The sequence below is a fragment of the Rhinatrema bivittatum genome, chromosome 11 (assembly GCF_901001135.1).
Source record: "Rhinatrema bivittatum chromosome 11, aRhiBiv1.1, whole genome shotgun sequence".
NCBI lineage: Eukaryota > Metazoa > Chordata > Amphibia > Gymnophiona > Rhinatrematidae > Rhinatrema > Rhinatrema bivittatum.
This window is the reverse complement of record NC_042625.1, coordinates 85,497,046-85,521,222: the sequence shown is the minus strand read 5'-3', so window position 1 is coordinate 85,521,222 and position 24,177 is coordinate 85,497,046. Positions and strand designations below refer to the sequence as shown.

At 45.9% G+C, this 24,177-nt stretch overlaps 1 protein-coding gene across 3 annotated transcripts in view; it reads right to left on the bottom strand.

Annotated features, from left to right (window-relative positions):
* Positions 1–5,758: 5,758 nt before the first annotated feature.
* Positions 5,759–24,177, bottom strand: part of L3MBTL3 (L3MBTL histone methyl-lysine binding protein 3) — a 71,215-nt gene continuing 52,796 nt past the window's right edge. For all 3 annotated transcript variants that reach the window (XM_029571299.1, XM_029571296.1, XM_029571297.1), the window contains exons 20-22: positions 9,106–9,272; positions 7,468–7,530; positions 5,759–7,051 (exon numbers count right to left, since the gene is read on the bottom strand). In XM_029571299.1, the coding sequence (XP_029427159.1) occupies positions 6,923–7,051; positions 7,468–7,530; positions 9,106–9,272 (359 nt within the window). In that variant the 3' untranslated portion in view covers positions 5,759–6,922. The remainder of the gene's footprint in view (positions 7,052–7,467; positions 7,531–9,105; positions 9,273–24,177) is intronic.

Genomic DNA, 24,177 nt, shown 5'->3' with positions numbered 1-24,177 from the left:
ACTATGTGGGAAGCTGCTAGCATCTCCAGATGGCATTCTGCCCAGTGGACTAACTCTTGGGCCTCCTGTGCCACTGCCAAACTCTTGGTACTGCCCTGCCGGTTGATGTAAGCCACCATAGTCGCACTGTCCGATAAAACTCACTGGCTTGCCCTGAACAAGAGGCAGGAAGGCCTGCAATGCTAGACGCATCACTCTCATCTCTAGATGGGCAATGGACCAATACGTCTCCTCCAGAGACCAGTGCCCCTGTGCCACTTGGGCCTGACACACTGCCCCCCCAACTGAAGAAGCTGGCATTGGTTGTGACCAACTCTGAATCTCCCAAGCCATACAGTGGCCCAAATTGTCCCGACAGCCACCAATCCAGACTTGACCTGACACTTTCTGTAAGAGGCAGCGGTAGATGAAATTGCTCAGATACTGGTTCCAACTGGAGAGCAAGGCCGACCGAAGTGGACGCATATGAGCGAATGCCCAAGGGACCAATTCCAAAGTGGAAGCCATAGACCCAAGAACCTGCAGATAATCCCAGTACCCTGGAACCTTCTTGTCTAGCAAACTGTCAATCTGTCCCTGGTTCTTGATTAATCCGCTCCTCGGTAGGAAAAACTCTTCTGAGCCCGGTGTCAAGCGCGCTCCCAGAAATTCCAGAACTTGAGACTGTATAGCTGGCTCTTGTGTAAATTCACATCCCAGCCCAGGGACCATAAGCACTGCCACAGCCCGGTGACAAAGATCCTCTGACATTGCTTGAATCACCCAGTCGTCCAAATACGGGTGAACTAGGATGCCCTCCTGCCAAAGAGCTGCTGCGACTATGACCATCACCTTTGTAAAGGTCCTCAGTGCAGTTGCCAACCCAAAAGGCAGGGCGCAAAACTGAAAATGATCTCCGAGGATCATGAACCTGAGAAACCTTTGATGGTCAGGACAAATTGGAATGTGGAGATACGCTTTGGTCAAGTCTATAGAAGCCAAAATCTCCCCTTTGCACACTGCAGCGATCACAGACCTCAACGTTTCCATCCAAAATGATGGGTACCTTGAGCACCAGATTCCTTTCTTTAAATCCAGAATCAGACGAAAAGCGCCATCCTTCTTCGGGACCACAAAATAAATGTAATACCTTCCTGTTCCCTGCTCCTCCTCCATCCTTACCGGGATGATGGCCCCCAACAAACGTAGACAACTAACAGTTTCCTGAACTACACATCTTTTCTGCTCGTAAGTGCAAGGGGACCTTATGAACAAATCCTTTAATGGACGAGCAAATTCTAAAGGGTGACAGTGTTCTATCACACTTAGGCCCCACTGATCCGACATGATCTTGGCCCACTCCTCAAGAAAAGATGTTAACTGGCCTCTAATTCTTGGAACAGAGGAGCGGGCCGGCCTCGGAACCGGAGGTTCCCTGACCGGTACCATTTCTGATTGGTCCACAGCCTCGAAAGGACTGATTCCAAGACTGCTGCCTTCTGGCACCTTGTGTCTGACCTCCTCCCAAAGGACAAGACTGCCGGGAATGTTGGTTTGACCGGAAATGAGCCCGTGCCAAAGAGAAACCTCTGCCGACCTGCGGCTTGTCTTCTGGCAGCTTGTGCCTTTTAGTCTCTCCGAGAAGCTTCACAAGACAAATCGGAGAAAATTCTTTTTTACTCAATGCAAAATAAAGCTCTGGAATTTGTTGCCAGAGGATGTGGTTAGTGCAGTTAGTGTAGCTGGGTTCAAAAAAGGTTTGGATAAGTTCCTGGAGGAGAAGTCCATTAACTTCTATTAATCAAGTTTACTTAAGGAATAGCCACTGCTATTAATTGCATCAGTAGCATGGGATCTTCTTAGTGTTTGGATAATTGCCAGGTTCTTGTGGCTTGGTTTGGCCTCTGTTGGAAACAGGATGCTGGGCTTGAAGGACCCTTGGTCTAACCCAGCATGGCAATTTCTTATGTTCTTCTCCAAGTCCTCACCAAAAAATAGCTTCCCCTTAAAAGCAAGCAATCCCAGCTGAGACTTAGACCAAACATCCGCAGACCAGTTCCTTAACCACAGAAGCCTTCTAACGGAGACCACGGACATCACAGAATGAGAGGATGTGCGTATGAAATCATACAAAGCATCTGCACTGTAGGCCATGGCTTCCAGTCTCTTGGCCTGCTTTGCATCTTCCGGGGATAACGACTTATCGGATTGCAATTGCTGTACCCAGTGCAATCCGGCCTAGAGCATGAAACTGCTACATACAGCAACGCAAATGCCCAATGCTGACACCTCAGAACTCTTCTTGAGGTGCACCTCTAACTTCCTGTCCTGCACATCCTTAAGCGCTACTGATCCCACCACCAGGCAAGGCCTGGCCTACAGTGCAGATATTGTGGCTTTTTATCCATTCCTGCATACAGTTCCAGCTCTTCTTACTCACCTACAAGGACCTTCACGCTGCAGCTCCTCACTGGCATCCGCAAAAGATCCAGTGTGTCTTCCGGCAATGGATTCAGCTTCTCCATGGCTCTGCCAATCTTCAAACCTGAATGTGGAGTCTCCCACTTCTGAAGCACTAATTTCTTCACTGACTTGTGGAAAGGGAATGCTTTGCTGGCCCCCTCAAGCCTCGAATGACCAGATCCACTCCCTCATGGTCCGAATCAGCCTGGGGCTCTTTAATAGCCAGCTCATTTAGAACACAAGACAAATATACAGGGCAAAAGAGACTTGGAATTTAATTTATTAACATAGTGTCTCATTAATTTTTAACCATTAAGTGGAATAATCAAGGGTCAAGATGTAAAAGCAGCCTGAAAAGTTAGGTTTTTAAATGGAATTTAAATAAGGCAAGAGAGAGCATGGATGCACCAGCTCAAGAAATCCATTCCAAGCCTATGGTGCAGCCAGATGTAAAGCACAGAATCAGGAATTAACAGTAGAAAAGGGCATAGATAGGTGTATTTTGCCTGATAAGCAGAGTGCACAAGGAGGGGTGTAAAGAGAGAGAACCAGTGAGGAGCTGCAGCATGAAGGTCCTTGTAGGTGAGTAAGAAGAGCTGGAACTGTATGCAGGAATGGATAAAAAGCCACAATATTGACTTGAAAATAATCTGTTCATGGACTTCAGGACTGAGTGAAGGAGGCCGCCATTCTGCTTCCCTGCCCCGCGGTTCTAAAATGGCTGCTGGTCTCGCTTCTGCAACTGTGATTCCAATGGCAAGAGGCTGCCTTGCTGAGCTTGGAAATGCTGGAGTAAGAAACTTGCTTCCCCGTGGTCCCCCGGGCTTTGGAAAAATCATGGCACAATTTAGAACTTCCCCCTGCTGCACTGGTCACCATTACCACCTGTCATTATCCAGACTCTCAAAAGGCACAATCGTGCTGAAAAAATGAAAAAAAAACTTTCAATAACTCACCTGGGAGCGCAGTTGCCGCCATCTCTATATCTCAGCCGCTGTGCTCACCTTTTTTTTTTAAAACTATCTATACTTCTCACTCATAGTGCTAAAATCTTAAAATGAGAAAACCTGTATGAAAAACAAACAGGTGGAGGAAGAGGAGGCAGAAAGATGCAAGGCCAAACCCACAACCAGGAACAAAAACCCTGGAAGCCCTATGGCTCAGGCTCTGCTCAACTGAAGGAGGAAACAGAAGGCTTTCACCTCAGTAGCTGTCTTTATATTCAGTATATATTTTTTAAAACTCCTATTTGAGGACCTTCCTCAACTGAGGGAGTGAGAGCTGGTCTTTCACCTCAGGAGCCACCTACAAACATTTCCTATTCAGCCTACTAGGCCTCAGTCCACAGCATGGGATGCTTGCCTACCATCTGCTAGAGTCAGAAAATTCTGGCAGGCTGAGGATGCATGTAAGGGGTGACATCACCAAACCTTGTCTCCATCTGCTGATCAGAGAGCATAACCTATTTGTCTGGACCGGTCTGACTGGATGAGGAGGAACATGGTTTTCAATATCTAATTAAGACATTTTTCCTTCCTTGTGAGATAAATTTTCCACTAAATTAAAGTGACAATATCTCAACAAATTATGGACTGCAAAAAAGCCACAGAATTCCGTAGCCTTTGCTCAGAATCTGCCCTCCTGTGTTTTGCTTACGGGGCAGGCAGAGAAAGGAACCACAGATTAAGAAGATCTGCATACTAGTGTTTTTTTCTTCAAGCGCTAGAATCATCTCATTCCTATAGAGTGTGATTGCTTGGTTTCTGCTCTTTGTGTATGTGGACTGTCTACCTGGATCTTGCCTATTAAGAGCTTACTTGCATTAGCATTCGCCTCAGTCTCCTGAACCCATGTTCTAGCATTTATACATGCAAAAATCTGTGATTTGCAGTATAGGGGGTCACCAGGAAGAATATAAATGCTATGGACTCACAGCATTCTGGTCTGCTTGTGAAAGTGTAAACATCATTCTGTTTTATCTGGCCTACCCCACAAAAACTACTATATCTGTAGACATTTACTGCCTAGAGTGGGACTATTTAAAGGTCAATTCCATTTATAGTAATGTTCATTTCTGGAGCCCCAGCAAATATGAACTAAGTAAAGAATGATAATTCTGCAACCATTTTTATTAAATTAACTTTATTCATATTTGCAAGGAAAAAAGTGTAATTTATTGCCAGTACATGGCTTTTGTAAAAAGTTCAAGTATAAGTTGTTGTTTTGTTTTTTTAAGTAATAAAGTAAGGAAAAATAAGTACACGAAAAAAAAAAACACTGTAACAAGCCCTCCACCTACTTTGGACACAGCTCCTGTTCAAGGCATTTTAACTGTCAGAAACAGATTTTTCTCCAGGACAGATAATTAAAGGTCCACACTGTTAGTACATCTTAGTGGTGCATAAAACCGAGAAACAGGAAGATTGGAGGCAGTTAATCTTGCCACTTACACTTACCTCTGGAAGCACAATTTCATTTCAGCAGGGTAGCTGGGAGCCGTTATTACCCCTCCCCAATGCAATTTTACTCCCTGGAGTGGCAGTAAGGTATGTGCTGGAGACTCTTCTATTTACCAGATCAGGCTGTATGCACTTGAGGATGGAAGGCGAGAAGAGCTGCAACCTGTCCTTACAAAATACTAGAGACAATTGCTTGTGTCCTTAGCTCATGGACCTCTGAGAGATCCTGATAAGTCTTCACATCTCTGTGTGAGCACTGTTGCAGCTCTGAAGTTAATACAGTGGTTCAGATCCCTCAAACAGCTCTGGTTTTCAGGCTAGCCAGATTTAAGGGATGTATCTATTCTAAAAAATGAGGTTAATTTGCATATTTTGATTAGCCCGGAAACAAAAAAAAAAACCCAAAAACCTAGTTTGGAAGCCTTCTGGAGATCAGATTTAGGAACTACCACATCAATAAGGTGGCGACTGAAACCACTCTTACCAAAAATAAGAGGACATTCCTGGAGTTCAATCACTGACCAGTGGAGCTATGTGTAAAAGAATGAACAAATATGACAAATGTTGACATTTTACACTTTCAAAAACGTCAGCCACTTAATGCTTCTTTAACAAAGTCCACTGGCGAGTATGGTATGACCACACGCTAAGGAAAAGTGCTACTTTGGCGATCCTACGGCCAATCACAATGGTTGAGGGATGGGACAGGATGATCTACAGCAGCACCTGAATTTCTATGTAAAGAGAGCTTTTAGGCAACCAGCGAAAGGCTTGACTCAATGAATCACTGGCCATCCTTGCAACCGCACTATTTAAACTATTAAAACCAACGTAAAAGAAAAGAAAATTGTCCAGGCAAACTTGGAGGTGCTGTAAGAGTTTAGATAACCCAGTGCTTTGGGGTCAGATAAAGATCTGCACGACTGTCTTTTTTTTTTTTTTTCCTGCTAGTTTGGGTAGACACGGCTGTGCCTTTTGAATTAGAGACATTCCCCTTTCTTGCTACAAAAATTAAAAAAAACCATTAAGTCTTTCCCCACTTTGTGCATCTAAAAAGTCCATGTTGTCCAGGGCACTCCAATAAGGATTTCTCTCTCTGACCGGTCCACCTGGAGTGTGCACCTCGATTGTGTGCCAGCCCAGACAACTGTAAGGCACAGCTGCAAGGAGAGGGTCCCTCCCCTCCTTTCCATGCAGTTTTTACATGGACGGCACAAGGTAGTGGCCTCTGAGCGAGCAGCGAGCATGCCCAGGCTGGCTGGAGACAAAGGCTTTTGGAGACCACTTATTCTGAGGAAATCCAGCTGCATTTTTTAACCAAATCTGTAGATGGGGATCGGCGCTTCCAGACAGGTCATCCTGTGAGGGACTGCGGCTTTATCTCTGAATATATAAAAGGTGTCCTTGAGCCTCACAGGTGCAGTCATGGCATCGCTGGACCCTTTGTTACGAAAGGGGTTTGCGTCGCATGTCAAGCAACAGACCACAAGGGGATTTCTTCTCCTTTTCTTTTTTTTTTTTTTTTGTTTCCAACAGCAAGCAGGGCGAGGGAACAAAAGGAAGTTGGGAGTTGTATGACTGAATCCTTTTCAGAGAAATAAATACCTTGAATAAAGCTGGTGGAACCAAAAATCTCAGCCCTCTGCCGACCCCCACCACCATGAGGTCGGAAAGGCGCGTGGGGAGGGTTTTATTCAGAGTCCACGAAGCCAGAGGCCCAACTTCCCTTGAACGTGTGAAAGTCCGAAGTCTCCAAAGAGCAAAATGTCATAAGGCAGAAAGAGAAATTCTCCCCCCCCCCACCAAAATGCCCCCCTCTGGTCTAAGGAGAGAGATTCTCTTTTTATAAAAAAGTCAGCAGCATGTGTGTGTTTTGTTTTCCATCCACGTCTCACCACGGATCTCCCAGAGCATCCTGCTTCCCAGGGGGCACCCGTCAAGTCCTCAGAAGTCTGAGCCATCCCCGCCCCCCCCCCCCTCCCCGTGTTCAGCAAAGCCTCTCTCTCTCTCTCCCCCCCCCCTCAGTCCTCCTCCACACTTCTGAACATGAGGATAGCGTTGTAAATCTTCAGCGCGGGACCCAGCTTGATGCTCAAGATTTTCACAATGTCTGCCTGCGTCAGCAAGAGGAAGGCTTCTCCGTCTATCTGCTGCGAGTTCAAAGGAAGACAGGTTACAGAAAGAAAACTAGCTCCTGCCTTGCGGAACGAGGCACAGCCGGCACTAATCATCATCATCATCACATAAACACTTCAGAAGGGCGTGCTTGTCTCGCCCCGCTGGACTCCCCTCTCTTCTGGAAAGCATTCACTGTCAAGTGTTGCTCCTTCACCCTGGACGCTCTTTCCTGCCTCTATCTCACCTCAATGATCGTCTTTCCCCAAACCAGCAAGAGACGACATCTCGTACACCATAAGAGAGGCCGCTAGTAGCAACTTACAATCGTCTTCATTCGGAACGACTATTCTGAAAATTAAAAAAAAAAAAAAAAAAAAAAAAAAGACTCCCTGCCTGGCCTGGCTTTCACAGGGTCTTAGCCCCAAGTTGTCAGATCAGCTCCGCTTACCTCATCCTTGAAGATGGCTGCTTGTTCCTTGCAGCCAGGTAAACGCTGAACAAAGTTAGCCACCTGAAATATACAGTAGAAAAAAATGAACAGGACTGAATATAAAGTGCAAAACAACCTATTCCTTCTAAGGCAACTTAGAGCATCTACTGTGGCCATCATAATAGGCTCACCCGGTATCGATATACCTTGTGCCAGAGGATGTGGTGAAAGCTGTTAGCACAGCTGCATTTAAAAAAGGTTTCTGGAAGAAAAGGCCATTAACCGTTATTAAGGTGGAGTTGCAGAAATCCACTGCTTATTCTTGGGATAAGCAGCTTGGAATCTATCGATCCTTTGGGATCCTGCCAGGTACTTGTGACCTGGATTGGCCACTGTTGGAAACAGGATACTGGGCTTGATGGACCCTTGGTCTGACCCAGTATGGCAAGTCTTATGTTTTTTGCCTTCCCTTTAAATCATAAGCCTGTGTTCAATTTTTTAGAATTTGTATACAAATTAAAAATCACTTATGTCAAAATAATACTCCCCATAAGATAATTGACAATTTGCATACAAAGTTTAAAACAATTGAACCCTGGCCTATGATTAAAGAGAAGGCAAAGAAGGTATATCGATACCTATTATTATGAGGGCCACAAGAGATGGTTATAAGTTGCATTAGAAGGAATAGGTTGCTTTGCACTTTATCCATTAATTTTCCTTCTGCAGTTTGCACCGGTTGTTGTATCATCAGGACTGAATGTAAAGCAGCAATAAAGAATTTCAAGGTGAGGTTTTGCCGTCTACTCTGGTAACAATGACGTGGTATTACACTTATGCAGCAGCTAGATTACAGTTGCTATGCAAACAGCTCTCATCTTTGTTATTATTGAGATGAGCCAAAAAACGAAGACGCCCACATTCAAAAGCATTTAGCTGGCTAACTCGGAAGTTAGCCAGCTAATTGAATATTCTGACATGTATCCTCCTAAATTCTAGCCGCCTAATAAGTTAGGCAGCTAGAATATAGTCAGGGGCATTCCAGGGGTGTAACTGGGAGGAGCTGAATTTTACGTTAACCTGCTAACTCCAATATTCAGAATTAGACGGATGATTTAGCTGGCTAGGTCTGGTCAGGCCAAAGAGCTGACTTAAAGTTAGCCAGCTATATTCAATAGTGAGGTTTCATTACTGAATATAGCCGGATAAATTTATCCTTTTAACTTTGCTATCCAGACTCTGACCTCTGATTTCAGCTCATGATCCAAAGCCTCGCTCATAATCTGAGTGTGGATAGAGAGACAGTGATCAAAGATTGGTTTTATTGGGGCATTTCTAACCAGTATATTATTGAAAGGCCAGAATATAAATCAAATGATACAATATGTAGGACAACGGGCAAGAGGCTGCTTCTTCCTCCCAGTAATTAGTGCTTCAGAATCTCAGTGAATGGTGGAAGTGGGATGAGCGCTTGGGTCTCTGAGTCTCAAAAACAGGCTATACTGTAAGTCCCTGGTGGCGTCAATCAGGACCTAATACAATTTACAAAAAAAAAAAAAAAGATCCCCTCCAAACAAAAAAAAAAAAAAAAAAGACAATTCTTAACTCTTATCTACCAATAGTAATAAAATCAGCAGACAGAGCTCAAGGGTTTACCTCTTCCACGGTCCATTTTGCCACATTCCTGGCAGTGAAGCCAGAGACTTCAGGCAGCAACCTGCAGTGCTGCTCCCAGCAGAGGTGGACCCGATGAGTAGGATTGGGCGAGAGGGAGGACATAAAGACAGACTGATGGAGGGCCTGCTGCAAACTAAATTCCGTGTCTGGAGGGGAGAGAGAAAGAGAGTGAGAGAGAGAAAGATCATCACTTCATCACACACACAAAAAAAAAAAAAAAAGCAAGACACAGCCAGAAAATAAAACACCATCATTCCACACCTCTTCATATTCTACAACCAAAATGAATGGTAATTATAATTTTGAATAAAACAGAAGAAAGAAGGAGAGAAAACCAAACAAACAGGGCTGGAGGTTTCAATCAATAGCTGCTTCTGAGGAGCCTTACTGTCCGCAGCACTGCTTGTAAATAAGTATCAAAAAAGCAGAGTTCAGCTGATGGTCCTTGTCTGGTAGGACAGAGCTGGCGGTGATCCAGGTCACAGTTGGCCACCCGTCTGCTAACAGTGCTCTGGCAAGCTTGGGCTCAGACATGCAAGAGTTTGTTTTGAAAATGCTTGGGTACCTGGCCAAGCACATGCGCAAATTATTTTGCACAAAGTTACATTTGCTGCAAGCAGGGCTTAACTTGGGGCAGATTTTTTTAAAATAATATTAAATAATAATTAAAAGTATGCACGTAAATCCCTACTCCGCCCCCCCGGAACACCTCACTTCAGTGCATGTAAAAGTATGAGCGAAACAGTGTTGGAAAATCAAGCCCAGAGAGAAGCTAAAAATGTCCTCTCTAGGGAAAAGAAGGATATAAGCATTCAAATATCTTGCAAGGTTCAATGAAGTACCTGAAAGTACCATTTTCCACAGAATGAAAAGTTAATGGAGAAGAGGGATCATTATAGGCAGCTAAAGGGGGAAAATCTTTTTAGTGAGAAGTGGACTCCTGGTGCACAATTCAAACAAACATGCAAAGAGATCTTAAGTGACTGAGTAAGGGAGGGAAGAAGAGGGCAAACTGAGTAAGATCCGAGATAGCACTGTAGGCACAGAGAAAAGGGCAGACAAAACACTCATCTGTAACCATCTTGTTTCTAGGGATGGTTCTGCTTTTCGTAATTTCATTTCTTCTTATTCTTGGTAGTTTCTTTAAAACATTTATTTTATTTAAAACTATTAACTATTTCCCTGGTAGTATAAACGGCATTTATATAATCACGCTTAAATGAAAATTGGTTCTTACCTGCTAATTTTCATTCCTGACGTACCACAGATCAATGCAGACAAGTAGGTTTATGCATTCCTACCAGCAGATGGAGGCAGAGAACAAAACTTTGAGGCACTGCTACATAACCCAGTGTACCACCTGCAGTCCCTCGGTATTGACCTGTACCCAAGCCAAGATGACTACCTTAAACTCCAATAAACCTTGGGCAAACAGAGACTTAAAAGTTGGAGCCCCCAGAAAACTAGGCCCCCTTAACACAAAGCATATACCAAACTATGTACACTTTTCATGAATCTGAGTATATCACATACCAGCTCAGCAACATCCAGAAGAGAGGAAGTCTTTCAAAAGATGGGGACGGATCTCTGGACTGATCTGTGATACTTCAAGAACCTAAATTAGCAAGTAAAAACCTGCCCGGATGAGGCTCGATACACTGCAACACTCGACCTACGAGAGGCCACGGTAAAAACACATACAGCAGATGTGTCAGCCACGGCTGAACGAGAGAGTGTATACGCTCTCTGATTTGACTTCCCTTCTGCGACTGAAAAACCGATCCATCTTTGCATTTATTTATTTATTTATTTAATTTATTTATTTAACTTTTTTATATACCAACATTCAAGACGGTGGTCCCATCATGCTGGTTCACAAGAAACAGGGGTGTAATTATAATAAACTTTACCATTTAAACAATAGTGCAGAAAAGCAGTTACAAATAACAAGGAAAACAATAACTTGGAATGAGAAGGGAAATGAAAGTCAGATAGTTATATATAAGTATAAATAACATTGTAAGAGGTGGCTATTAACGCTAATGCTAGCGGAGCGTGTTGAAAGAAGGAAGTTAGATGGAATTGGAGTTAGGAAAGGCCTGCGTGAACAGCCACGTCTTGAGTCTTTTCTTGAATGTTGAGATGTTGGGTTCCATTCTAAGATCCGGGGGAATAGAGTTCCATAATGTTGGACCAGCTGTGGAGAATGCCCGATCTCTGAGCGTGATGTGTCTGGTAGTCTTGGCTGGAGGTACTTGAAGTGATCCTTTGTAAGCGTCTCTTGTCGGTCTTGTGGAATGGTGTAATCGGAGGGGGATATGAAGATCTATTGGGGCTAATTGATGGATGTTTTTGAAAATGGTGAGAATGGCCTTGTAGATTATTCTGAAATGGATGGGCAGCCAATGGAGGTCCATCAAGATAGGTGTTATGTGTTCTCTTCTCCTGGTATTGGTGAGTATACGGGCGGAGGCGTTTTGGACCATTTGTAATGGTTTGGTGTGTGATGAAGGGAGACCAAGCATGATGGTGTTACAATAGTCCAGCTTTGCGAAAATGATTGATTGTAGGATTGTTCTGAAATCATGTGTGTGGAAGAGGGGTCGTATTCTTTTCAGCACTTGGAGCTTATAAAAGCAGTCTCTGGTGGTTTTGTTGATGTTAGCTTTCAGGTTTAGGTGATTGTCAATTTGAACTCCTAGATCTCTCACTTGTGTGGTGTTTGGTACAGTTGGATGGGTGTATGAGATGGAGCTGTTTTCTGGTGTGATGAGTAGAAGTTCTGTTTTTGATGAATTTAGTATCAGGTTGAGACTTGTAAGAAGTTGTTTGATATTTTGGAGGCAGGCTTCCCAGTGCAACAGTGTTTTTGCGAGCGACTCTTCGATGGGGATCAGGACCTGGATATCGTCAGCGTAGAGAAAATGTTTGAGATTGAGGTCAGTAAGAAGTTTACATAAGGGTAATAGATAAATGTTAAATAAGGTAGGAGACAGGGATGAGCCCTGAGGGACTCCTACTGATGCGGGGTGTATGGAGGATTCTTTATTATGAATCTTAACCTTATAACCTCTGTTGCTGAGGAAGGTTCTGAACCATGATAGGGCAGTGCCTGAGATACCTATGGCTGATAATTGGTTGACGAGAAGGGAGTGATTGACCGTGTCAAATGCAGACGAGAGGTCGAGTAGTATCAGAAGGAAGGCTTGTCCTTTGTCTAATCCTAGGATGATGTGGTCAGTCATAGAGATGAGGAGGGCTTCCGTGCTTAAGGTTTTACGGAATCCGTATTGTGATGGAAATAGAAGGTTGTTGTCTTCAATGTGGTTTGAGAGTCGTGAGTTTACCAATTTTTCCATTATCTTGGCTATGAATGGGAGGTTAGCTATCGGTCTAAAATTGTTAGGATCGTTTGGGTCGAGATTTGGTTTTTTGAGAAGGGGTCTGAGTGAGGCAAGTTTGAGGTTGTCCGGGTAGAATCCTTGTGTGAGGGAGCAATTTATGATGTCTGCCAGGGTTTTGGAGATGGATTCTGGAATTGCTAGTAGTAGTTTGGCTGGGATGTGATCCGAGGGATGAGAAGATGGTTTCATTTTCCTTAGTATTCCTTGGATCTCGGCGGATGAGGTTGTGTCAAGTTCTTCTAACCGAGTGTAGTTGAATGGGGGTGGAGGAGTTGTTAGTGGAACAGTGGGGTTCGTGGGGAGCTGTGATAGGAGAGTATTGATTTTGTTGTTGAAGAATAGAGCTAATTCTTCTGCTTTTGATTGAGCTTGGTCATGTGTAATCTCTGGTTGGTTTACTTGTGTGAGGTTGGCTACATAGCTGAAGAGGGCTTTGGCATCGAAAACAAGGTCGTGTATCTTCGAGGCGTAGTAGTCTCTCTTGGATCTTAGGGTGCTTGATTTGTATTGATGCAGAAGTGATTTGTAGATTGAAAGGGTGTTGGTTCCTGGGTTTTTGCGCCATTTAGCCTCATTTTGTCTTAGTTGGAGTTTGAGCTTTCTTAATTCTGCTGAGAACCATGGCTGTCTTTTGGAGGAATTCTGGTGTGGTTTTTTTGTTATAAGAGGGCATAGCTTGTTGGCTATAGTTTCGGTGATTGTGTTCCAAGATTGAAGTGCTGCGTTCGGATCTGTAAGGTCCAGATGGTGGAGTAGTGGAGATAGGTGATTATTAAGGTCTTCTGGGGAGCAAGTTTTCCTATATTTGAAGGAGGGCAAAGGAATGCAAGCGGGGTTGGTATCTTTTATAGAGAATGAAGTAGTTATTAGGTAGTGATCTGACCACGGGACCTTTGTGCAATTAGGTATAGATACGGGCTTGATTGCAGTGTTAACGAAGATCAGGTCTAACGTGTGGCCGGCTTTGTGGGTAGGTTTATTAACTAATTGAGTGAAGCCTAGTGCTGTGAGAGCTGTGAGTAGAGTTTCACAGTTGGGTGAGGGGGTAGGGTTATCAACGTGCAAGTTGAAATCTCCTAGAATGATGGCTGGCGAGTCAAAGTTGATGAGGGCAGAGGTTAATTCAACCAGTGGAGAGGCATCTGATTCCAAGAGTCCTGGGGGGGCATATACGAGAAGGATTTGTAGCTTGTCTGAGGTGAAGAAGCCGAATTCAAGTTTTGAGTTGGAATTGGATTGCTGTAGCGAGAATCTGAGGTCCTTTTTAGTTGCTAAGAGAATGCCTCCTCCCTTTTTTTTATGACGAGGTAGCGAGAAGAAGTCTTACACCTCTGTAGGTAGTTGATTAATTATTGCTGTGTCTGATGGTTTTAACCATGTTTCGGTAATTGCACATATCTCCGGTTTCACATCGATGAGGTAGTCATTCAATATTATAGACTTTTTCGTGAGGGATTGAGCATTGAAGAGGCTTAAAGAGAAAAGGGTGAGGCCTAGAAGTTGTGTGGACGGAGTGATTAAAATTGAAGAGAGGGATTTAAGGTTGTGTTGTTGGGCATGTCGGAAAGAAATTCTTTTAGGTGGAGTATTATGTTGGAGAATTGGAATTGTGAAAAATGGGGCCATTTGTGGGGTCTACGTTGTATGAATGTTTGTGGTTTGTTGGAGAGGCTGGATGAATGCTGGACGCTTGCTGGAGAGGCTGGATGAATGCTGGACGCTTGCTGGAGAGGCGGACTTTTATTCCATACGGCTGAAACGGTTAAATCTGTGACTTTGCTGGCTGTTGCCTTTGTTGAAGGTTTTGGTTATTCCGCGGGTATGGCTCGGGGCCTCCTAGGGGCTCTACGAAGGGGCGAGACAAAGGGGCAGGCCCCTTTGTCGCGCCCCTTCGGCGCGCGGCGTTCGGCGCGCAGTGCCTAGCAGGGCGAAGGAATTAAAGCCCAGCCGGGCTGTCGCTGACAGGCTGGAGGCTTTAGGTGGGCGGACCTTGGCGCGGTTCCCTCGGTTGGTTTTTTCACTGTCTTTTCTTTGGGCGGCGATTTCGGGCCTCGGCGCGTGGCTGGCGTTGGGGCCTCCCGGGTGGGGGCGCGAGCACTGACCTGACCCTCCCCCGGCGGGGCTCCGGCGCCGGTCGCGCGGGTCTTCGGTGGCCAAGAAGGAGAAAGGGAGTCGCCATGGAGTCCTGGAGTCGCCATGGAGGTCCACTGTTGGTCTGCTCTACCTGGCCTGAATCAAGGCGAAGGCCTCCGCCAACAATTCCCACTCCTCTGGATCCTGATGCTGTCTGCTGAGGAAGTCCGTTTGCACGTTGTTCACTCCGGCCACATGGGAAGCAGCTATTCTTCACAAATGTTTCTCCATCCAAACAAATAGTACTTGCGCCTCCAGCACTAATAGACGCCTCTTCGTTCTGTCCTGCTGGTTGATGTCTGCCACTGTCATCTTATTGTCTAAGAACACTAGCACCACCTTGTCTTGAATGAGTGGGAGAAACACCAGTAAGGCTTTGCGCACTGCCTTGGTTTCCAACTGATTGATGGACCAGGTTGCTTCCTCTGACGACCATCAACCCTGGGCCAATTTCACCCTCCAACCAGAGAGGCTGGCATCCGTGGTCACCACCACCCAGTGGGGCACCTTCCAGATCCATCCCTTTCTCGAGACTGTGCCAAGACAGCCACCACGAGAGACTGGACCTGGCATCCTCCGGCAACAGTAAAGGAAGCTGAAATTCCTCCGAAAGCGGATTCCAAAGGGATAACAGCACCCTCTGCAGTGGGCGCATGTGAGCAAAGGCCCATGGAACTAACTCCAGAGTAGAAGCCATAGAACCCAGAACCTGCATATAATCCCAGACTATAGGAACAGACAGACGCAGCAACCAATTGACCTGATTCTGCAACTTGACTACCCTCTCCCTAGTTAAAAATACCTTCCTCATCCGGGTATCGAAGCATGCCCCCAGATAGTCCAATGATTGGGTCGGCTTCAAATGGCTCTTTGCCAGATTCATCACCCAACCCAATGAATCCAGGAGCTGCAGGACCTGCTGGACTGAGCGACAACACTCCTCTTCCGACCGCCAATTGTCCAGGTATGGGTGCACCTGGATACCGTTCTTCCTGAGCGCCGCTGCTACTACCACCATCACCTTTGTGAACGTGCATGGTGCTGTCACCAACCCAAAGGGAAAGGACCATGAACCTCAGGAATCTCCGGTGTTGGGCCCAAATGGGGAAATAGAGATAGGCTTCCATCAAGTCCGACAACACCAGAAACTCCCCTTTGCGCTCTGCCGCTATTCACTGTGTGCAACGTCTCCATCCAAAACCTCGGCACCCAGAGGGCAGCAATGACCTTTTGCAGATCGAGAATGGACCAAAATGTCCCCTCCTTTTTGGGCACCACGAAGTAGCCGTAGCAAAGCATCCCACATCGCCCCACACTTGGACCGGGAGATGCAGCTGGAGATTACAAAGGTGTCCCTGAGCAGATGAGAAAATTCTAAGGCATAGCCATCTCTTACCACTTCCAGGACCCACTGGTCTGATGTGATCCTGGTCCACTCCTTGTAAAAGAGGGAAAGCCTCCCTCTGATAACCGCCGGAGAGGAGCGGACCAGTCCACCTTCATTGACCAATCTTACTTACGCCCCCTCCCCTGGGACCCACCGTCCCTCACAGGTCTGCATCGAGCTTGAAAGGACTGCTGCCTGCTAGAATTCTGTTTCTGCGCTGCCGGCCAAGGGTTCCTGCCAGCATAAAGTCTCCTCGCCTCTCGGAAGGGAGCTCGTGGAGGAAAAGACTTCTTGGGGGATTTCCTGTCCTCAGGCAACTTATTACCCTTTGAATCCCCCAGCTGCTTCATAAGCTGCTCCAGATCCTCCCCAAACAGCAGCTTGCCCCTGAAGGAGAGGTTAGACAGCTGGGCTTTAGACCACACATCCTTCGACCAATTCTGCAGCCACAGGAGTCTCCACGCTGCCACCGCAGAGAAATCCAGATCATGTCATACAGGGTATCCGCTACATAGACCACTCCTGCTTCCAAGCGGGTAGCTTGAGCCGCCTCAGCTGCCGTTCCCGACCGTTTTTGTGCCTCTTCTGCACCCAGCACAAGCAGGCTCTCTGCATCAAGCTTACGCACACTGCAGCAAGCAGACACAAGGCCAAAACCTCAAACAGCCTTTTAAGTAAAATTTCCAGTTTCCAATCCTGGATATCCTTCAGAGCGGCTCAACCTGCCATTGGGATGGTCATCGTCTTGGTAACCGTGGAAACCATCGCATCCACCTTGGGAATCTTCCACAACTCCAACATCTGTTCCAGCAAAGGATAAAACGTAGCCATAGCCCTGGCCACCTTCAAACCCGCTTCAGAAGATTCCCACTCCCGATCCACCAACTTCTTCACCATCCTAGGCAATGGAAAGGCCTTAGGGGGCCCCCATAATCCTTCTAGGACTGGGTTTACCCCTTCATTATCCAAATCCTCCTGAGTGACCTCAATCCCCAGCTCTTCCAGCACCTGGGGAATTAGCGGGCCCAGTTCATCACTACGGAATAGCCAAAGGTCATCACCGTCTCATGATCGGAACCTTATCCGGATCCTGCATTGGATCCCTCAACGCACTAACAGGATCCTGATCCAGATCCTGCATCAGATCCACTAAGGTGCTAACAGGGTCTGTGTTCGATCCACCTGTCTTCCCTGCATCTGATCCGGATCATTCGTCTCATCTGGACAAGTCTTCTTCTACCGTGGCCTGACTGAGATCGAAGGACTGCAGGATCCCTCCAGACTCTGCATGCCTCCAAACCCTAGGTTTCTTAGCTGACCGGGACTTCCTGGGCAAAGGCCTCTTGGTCCTTACTCCTCTTCCTGTCCAAATAGGCCTTATGGAGCAGAAGGACAAAATCTACAGAAAAAGCTTCCAGATCCGATGAAGAAGGGTCTGCGCTTCCTCCCTTCCCCTGCCACCAGCAAGGTCTTGATCCACAGGAAACAACGTGGGAGGGGAGTTCCAAGGCTCTGCCACAGCAGCCTGATTCCCAGCACATGCTGAGAAAATGGCCACTGGCTCCTCTGATCCCCCTCCCCCTGGAGCCTCCAGAACCGGCCCAGCCGACCTAGTGTCCCTGCTGGGGCCCCCCCCACCGGCGGTCCTGCAGAGGTCCCAGCCCCCCCCCCCAGACATACACTCCCTGCAAAACACGGTCAAATCGAGGAGAGCCTGTTTCGAACCACAGCTGCAACAAACTTTAGCATGCCATGCAGGAGATGGCATGCCGGCACGATAGAGTCCAAAAATAGCCCCCCCCCGGTGATGTCTGGTGCTGATACAGCCCCCGGGCCCGACCGAGGAACGAATTTGCCTCCTCCCCCTGCATCCTTACCTGCCTCCCGGCAGAGAACAAATCCAGCTGCTCAAACTGCCTTAGCCCTGCTCCTCTTCTTCCTATGAATAGCCTTTTCTTTTTTTTTTTAAACTTAACAAAGACACTTGAGGTTGGCAGGCCCAGAGGACTCCTATGCAGCTTCCAGAAAACACGCTCATCAAGCGTTGGGTGCTGCCACGTACAGGACCTGATCTAGCCAGGCATACGGATGCTGCATTCAGAGCCCCCGGGATGGGGGGAGGGAGTCTAGGTCATCACTCAACGGCAAAGGCTAGTGCTCAAACTTAGGGTTCACATTAGCTGAATTCCAAAGGGAGCCCACAGGCCGTGGACCCTGGCTGAGGGCTATTGCTGCAATGGCTGAGCAGAACTGGGAAAAGGGATATAAAAAGGTGGGAGGTTGCATATGAAGGGTTCTAGCACCATAGCCTGCTGCAGACTGATTCTGACCAAGCCGGAAGTCAGAAAGGAACTGGGCAAAAAAAACCCAGACATAGACAAAAAAAGCTCTGGAAGTGTTTAAGGAACTGGTTATAGCCACCTTGTGGTTTTAAAGAGTCACTACACTGCACTGACTGACAACATATAGCAAATAAAATTCAAGCACAAGCTGGTAGGCTGGAAGATAAGCATCTTAATGTTCCAGAATGTCATCAGCTACATTGCCAGCTCATATCCCCCCAGTAATAACAATGTTTTTAATTAAAAGACAAAAGCAACATTCAAAAGGTGCTGGGAGAGAGCGCAAATCAAACTAAATCCAGCAAAGAGGAGAGTAATTTTTAAAAGGACTTCTGAGGGGGCAAAGTAGTGCTTTACCTGAAGAAACCATGCTTTAGAAAACTGCACAGCAGGTACATGCATAAAATTACGCATGCAATTATTGTATTTTTAAAAGCTCGGCGCACGCCAAAACCAGCAGATATGCGCTCAGGTCGGGCCAGCGCATGCCGAGTGGATTTTAAAAGCCGCCTGAGTACGAGTACCCTTGCCGCTACTCGCACAAATAAAAAAAGTTCTAAAAAAAAAAAAAAAAAAGAGCGGGGCATGGGTGCTCCCGGATTTCACATTGAAATTAGCGAGTAAATAATTACGCACGAGACGTGCGCTGGGATCTCCCGCCTCGTAACTTTACTTCTGCTATGGATGACGTGCACGTTGTAAAACAAAAAAATTCTAGGTAGATCAGCAGGATCGTAAAGGTCGGGGTTAACAGGGGAGAAGGAAGGCTATTAAACTGGGGGGGGGGGGGTTGTAAGCCCTATCCCTTACATGGGCAAACTGGGAAAGAACTGGGAAAACTGGTAATAGCGTCGGCATACATGTCTATTAAAATCCTCCCACTTACACGGTGGAAGCGGTATTTGCGTGCATAGACCCATGTCCACTTAAAATTGCACGCACACATGCGCACAGTCAGCCTACTTTATAACGCGTGCGCATATGTTTTAAAACGGCTGTGTACCTGGGCGCGGCCGAGAAACGCGCGCACATGTGCGCCGGTTTAAAAGTTACCATCCCTGTGCGTGCTTTTACACCCACGGAAGGGGAGGATGCATTCCTGGGGATGGACTTTGCGCAGGGTTGGAGCCTAAGCACATACATGATTTTTAAAATCAAAAACGTACGTAAATTCTCTTGGCAAAACCACACAAACCAAACGGTAGCTATAATTCTGTGCACATAGTTCTGCCAGGATAAATTTTCAAAACAAACTTACACACCTAAGATTGCTTTGAAAATTGGTGCAACTTGAGTGAATAACAGCCCGCAAATTTAATGCAACCTGTTATAAAACTACCCCCACCAAATTAAATCAGATTTGATTTTTTATTTATTTATTTCAGAGGGTTTTGGCTAGGGACGCACATGTGCCGGGGGTCCTTTGAAAAAGGTCATAGGGGTACAAGCAGGCTGGCCTCTTTAGCTCCTTCAGAGAGAGCCATTCTTCCTGGTTCCCAGTGTGGCAGCAGCCTCCCCACTGCTGGTCATGGCTAACAGTGTGCACTGCAAGGCTGCTGAAGGACAGCATGGGCTCGCTGTCCCTGTGATAAATCGTACCACTGCCTCCGTTCACACAGCCGGCTTCTGAAAGCCAAACGCAGGCAGCAGCAGCACCATGGCAGGAATAGTGAGCACAGGCTCGCTACTCCAACATTTCCGCCAGCCATGGGAGGGAGTGGGACACTGAGGGGAGGATAAGGAGGAAGCAGAGGGAAAACAAGCAGGGGAAGGTGGAGAGGGACAGAAAGATGAGGACAGAAGCTTGGGATGTAGCTGACTGCCAAGAAGGGGGAAAAAAACATGGGCAAGGCAAGCAAGATATTAAAAAAGAGAGAAAGCAAGGTGAGAAGAGAAGGCAGCAGGAGACAAAAAGATAAGGACGACGGGTGAGAAAGGCAAAAACCGACAGAGTGTTGGCAGAAGTAGAAGGGAAGGAAGAGATTGAGAAAAGGAGACAGAATAAAATGGAAAGAAAACTAGGAAAAGTATTCGGAAAAACAGAGAAGAGGAAATGGTGAGACTGGAATTATTGTCGGCTTCTTCATGGCTATTTTTTATTTTAAAAAAACATGAAGGGGTTCATGAGCTGACACTTTGTGCCAGAAAGAGTACACTTTGTTTAAAAAAAACAAAAAACAAGCAGATTGAAAAAACCCAATGTGGTTAATATGAAAAAGACAAAAGTCACAGACACATTTGGAATAATAAATGTTTGTTTGTTTGTTTTTTTTGCTGTACTAAGAAATTACTACATTCCTGATAATTTCCTTTTCTCTAGTGAAGACAGGTTAATCCACGACTTGTGGGTTATACACCTCTACCAGCAGATGGAGACTGAGCAAAGTTGATGTCATGGTACATATATATACCACTGCACTGACATCAGCTTGCCAGTATTCTCTGCAAAAGCCAACTGTGGACAAACTAACACTTGATTATAACTTTTAATAGACAACTACTCATGTACTCAGTCAACAGGAAAACACTTAGCGCAGACAAAGAGGGTATCACTACTAATCTAGGGACTAAATCTGACTCCAGTTATCCCCAGAAACGCAGCCACAGGAGGACCACAGAACCACAAACCGGCAGCTAAGGGTAGGAAGGTGGATTAAGCTGTCTTCACCAGAGAAAAGGAAATTTATCAGGTAAGTAGTAGTTTCTCAGCATTCAGACAGGTTAATCCATGACCAGTGGGATGTACCAAAGCTACTCCTGAACAGGGCAGAAGGCTGCCCTTGGTCCAACCAGATGCCATTTGCCAAGCCCTTAAATGACCCATCATGTAAGAATTCCAAAATGAGTGAGATCTTAACCGAACAAGGAAGTTCCTCGCACCAAGGCTCAAACACTCTCTAAGCTCAAACATAAGCTAAAGACGGGGAGAACTTTTGCACTTGAAGCAAGGAGGAATTCCCAGCAGCAGAATATTCACACTTCAGCAACCGAGCCCTTTCAAGGACCGTAGCAAAAGACAAAATCGAGATGGACCTACACAAAGAATAGGTCCCTGTGGACCAGTAACTGGGAAGGAGAGTCCGCCAGGAGCCTCTGCATATCAAAACATCCTGGGCTAATCTGGTGCCATCAGAAGCACCAGCCCTGAGTGTCCTTCGATCTTCCAAATCACTCTGCCCAACATGGGCCAGGGGAAAAAGCATACTGAAGCTTGTCTTTCGACCACTCATTGCTCAAGAGCATCGATGCCCAAGGACTTCAGATCTCCCCTGCAACTGAAAAAAGGGGGTGGGAACCTTCGCATTGTGCGATGTCGCCAGCAAGTCTATAAATGGTAGGCCCCAGCGGCCCACTATGAGCTGGAATGCTTCATCCGATAATTCCCATTCTCCTGGATCCAGACTGTCTGCTGGAAAAAAAAAAAATCAGCTTTCACTGTCTTTTCCCCCAGTGTGGGAGGCAGAGATTTCCTGAAGATGTACTTCTGCCCATTCCAAGAGCTGGACTGTTTTCCTGTGACACTTGCTGGTTCTTGGTGCCTTCCTGGCGATTGATGTAAGCCACTGTCGTTCCAGTGTCTGACATTACTCAAGAGCGCTTGACCCTGCCAGCAGTCAAACCACAAGCATGCCAACAAACTGCACATGCTTCCAGGTGAATGATGCTCCAGAGAGAGTCCTTTGCAGTCCAGCGCCCCTGCGACATCAACTCCTGACCGTGAACCTCCCAACCCTGGAGGCTTGCATCCGTCACGAGTACCAGTCAGTCCAATGTTCGTAGGGATACGACCTTCCTTAGATGATCCGCTTTCAACCACCACTGCATTTGTATGCTAATGCTCACCGGTAACAGAAGCCATATCGAGAAGTCCTGAGATTGTGGACTCCATCATGCAAGCAGTGTGCACTGAAGAGGACGCATATGCATCCTTGCCCACAGAGCCACTTCTAGGTGGTTACCATCAACCAAACACCTGCAGGTAAAACCATATCAACGGGTGAATTGCATTTGTCAATAGCACACCTGCGTTATCAGTTTCTGAAAGCTGGGCCTCCAGCAGGAACACCCTGCCTTGCTTTGTGTTGAAATGAACACAGAGACATGCCAGCATCTGAGACAGCTGTAACTTGCTCTTGGCCAAGTTCATCACCCAACCTAGTTACTGCAGCAAGGAAACCACCTTGCATGAGACCTGAAGACTCTCTCCATGCTCTTGGCCCGGGTACTCTGGTACAGGTGGACCAGAATACCATCCTGTCTCGACCTGCCACTACCATCACCAGGACCTTGAAGGTGGTCCTAGGTGTGGTGGCCAAACCAAAAGAAAGTGCTCGAAAACAGATAATGTTGCCCCAAAACAGCGAACCACAAAAACAGTTGATGCTCCAGCCAAATGGGAATATGTAAATATATCTCTGAGAAATCCAGAGATGTTAGAAACTCCTCAGACTGTACTGTAATTATCACTGAGCGTAAGGTTTCCATGCATATATGAGCCACTCGCAATGACTATTGACTCCCTTTAGGATCAGAATAGGGCAAAAGGAACACTTCTCCTTGGATATAATGGAATAACGGCCCATACAAGTGCTAGTAATCATGACCCACCAGCTCAGGGGCCTCGACAATGTAACCTCCACTGCCAGCTTCTTTTCCACAGAGTCCCTTATCACCTCCAGAACCCATTGGTCTGACGTGATCTGGACCAACCTCCTATAAGAGGAGGCAGGCAAAACCCTATCTCCAGTTTTAGGAGGTAGATCAGCACGCTTTCATTGAGGAGGTCAAGATGCATCACCATTCGAGTCTATGACCCATCTGGGCTGCCTGGGTCGAAAGGACTGAGACCTACTTAGATATAGAGCCCTCTGAAAAGTCGCTTCTCTGTACAGTCGAAAAAATCTGAACCACTAAGATGGCCCCTCATGCCGAAAGAACGTGGCACCTGCTTTTAATCCTCTGGCAAACGAGGAACCTGGGACACCCTACCTATTAGTCATTTATCCACTTTGGTAAAAAAAATCCTTTTTTAAATTATAGATGTTAAGAAAACTTAAATCATTTCTGTATCCATCTGATTTTCACTCTGTGACCCAAGCATTGATCCTATCCAGTCTCGACTACTGCAATTCACTATATCTAGGTCTACCAGCTTCCACAATCCATCCACTTCAACTTATCCAAAACTCTACGGCACGTCTACTACACAATTTATCACGTAAAAACCACATTACTCCAACTCTTCAACATCTCCACTGGTTACCAATTTCATATCAAATCAAATACAAAATACTCACCATAATTCACGATCTACTCTACAATCCATCATCAATATGGCTCTGCACTATGCTAAGGATCTATAAACCAACTCGCCAATTTCGATCAATGGACAAATGCATCCTTGAGGTTCTGACAATAAAAATTGCAAGACTTGACATAACCCGCAAAAGAGCTTTTTCAATCGCTGGCCCAACTCTTTGGAACTCACTGCCCGACTTATATCAAACACTAAAGAATTTTAAAAATCTTTAAAAACTTATCTTTGTTCTGCGCTTACAATATTGCCTAACTTTTTAACCACCCCCCTCTACTAATTTATTAAGAAATGTTTTATGTCCAAATAGTTGTCCTTTAATATCGTATAATTTTATATTTTATCTTGTATATTGTATCTACTTTTGTCATATTGTTTTTAGTTTAATTTATTATGTGTGTATCATTGTGAGCCGCCTAGATAGATTGTTACTAATTCTATTAGCAGTATATAAAAACTTTTAAATAAAAT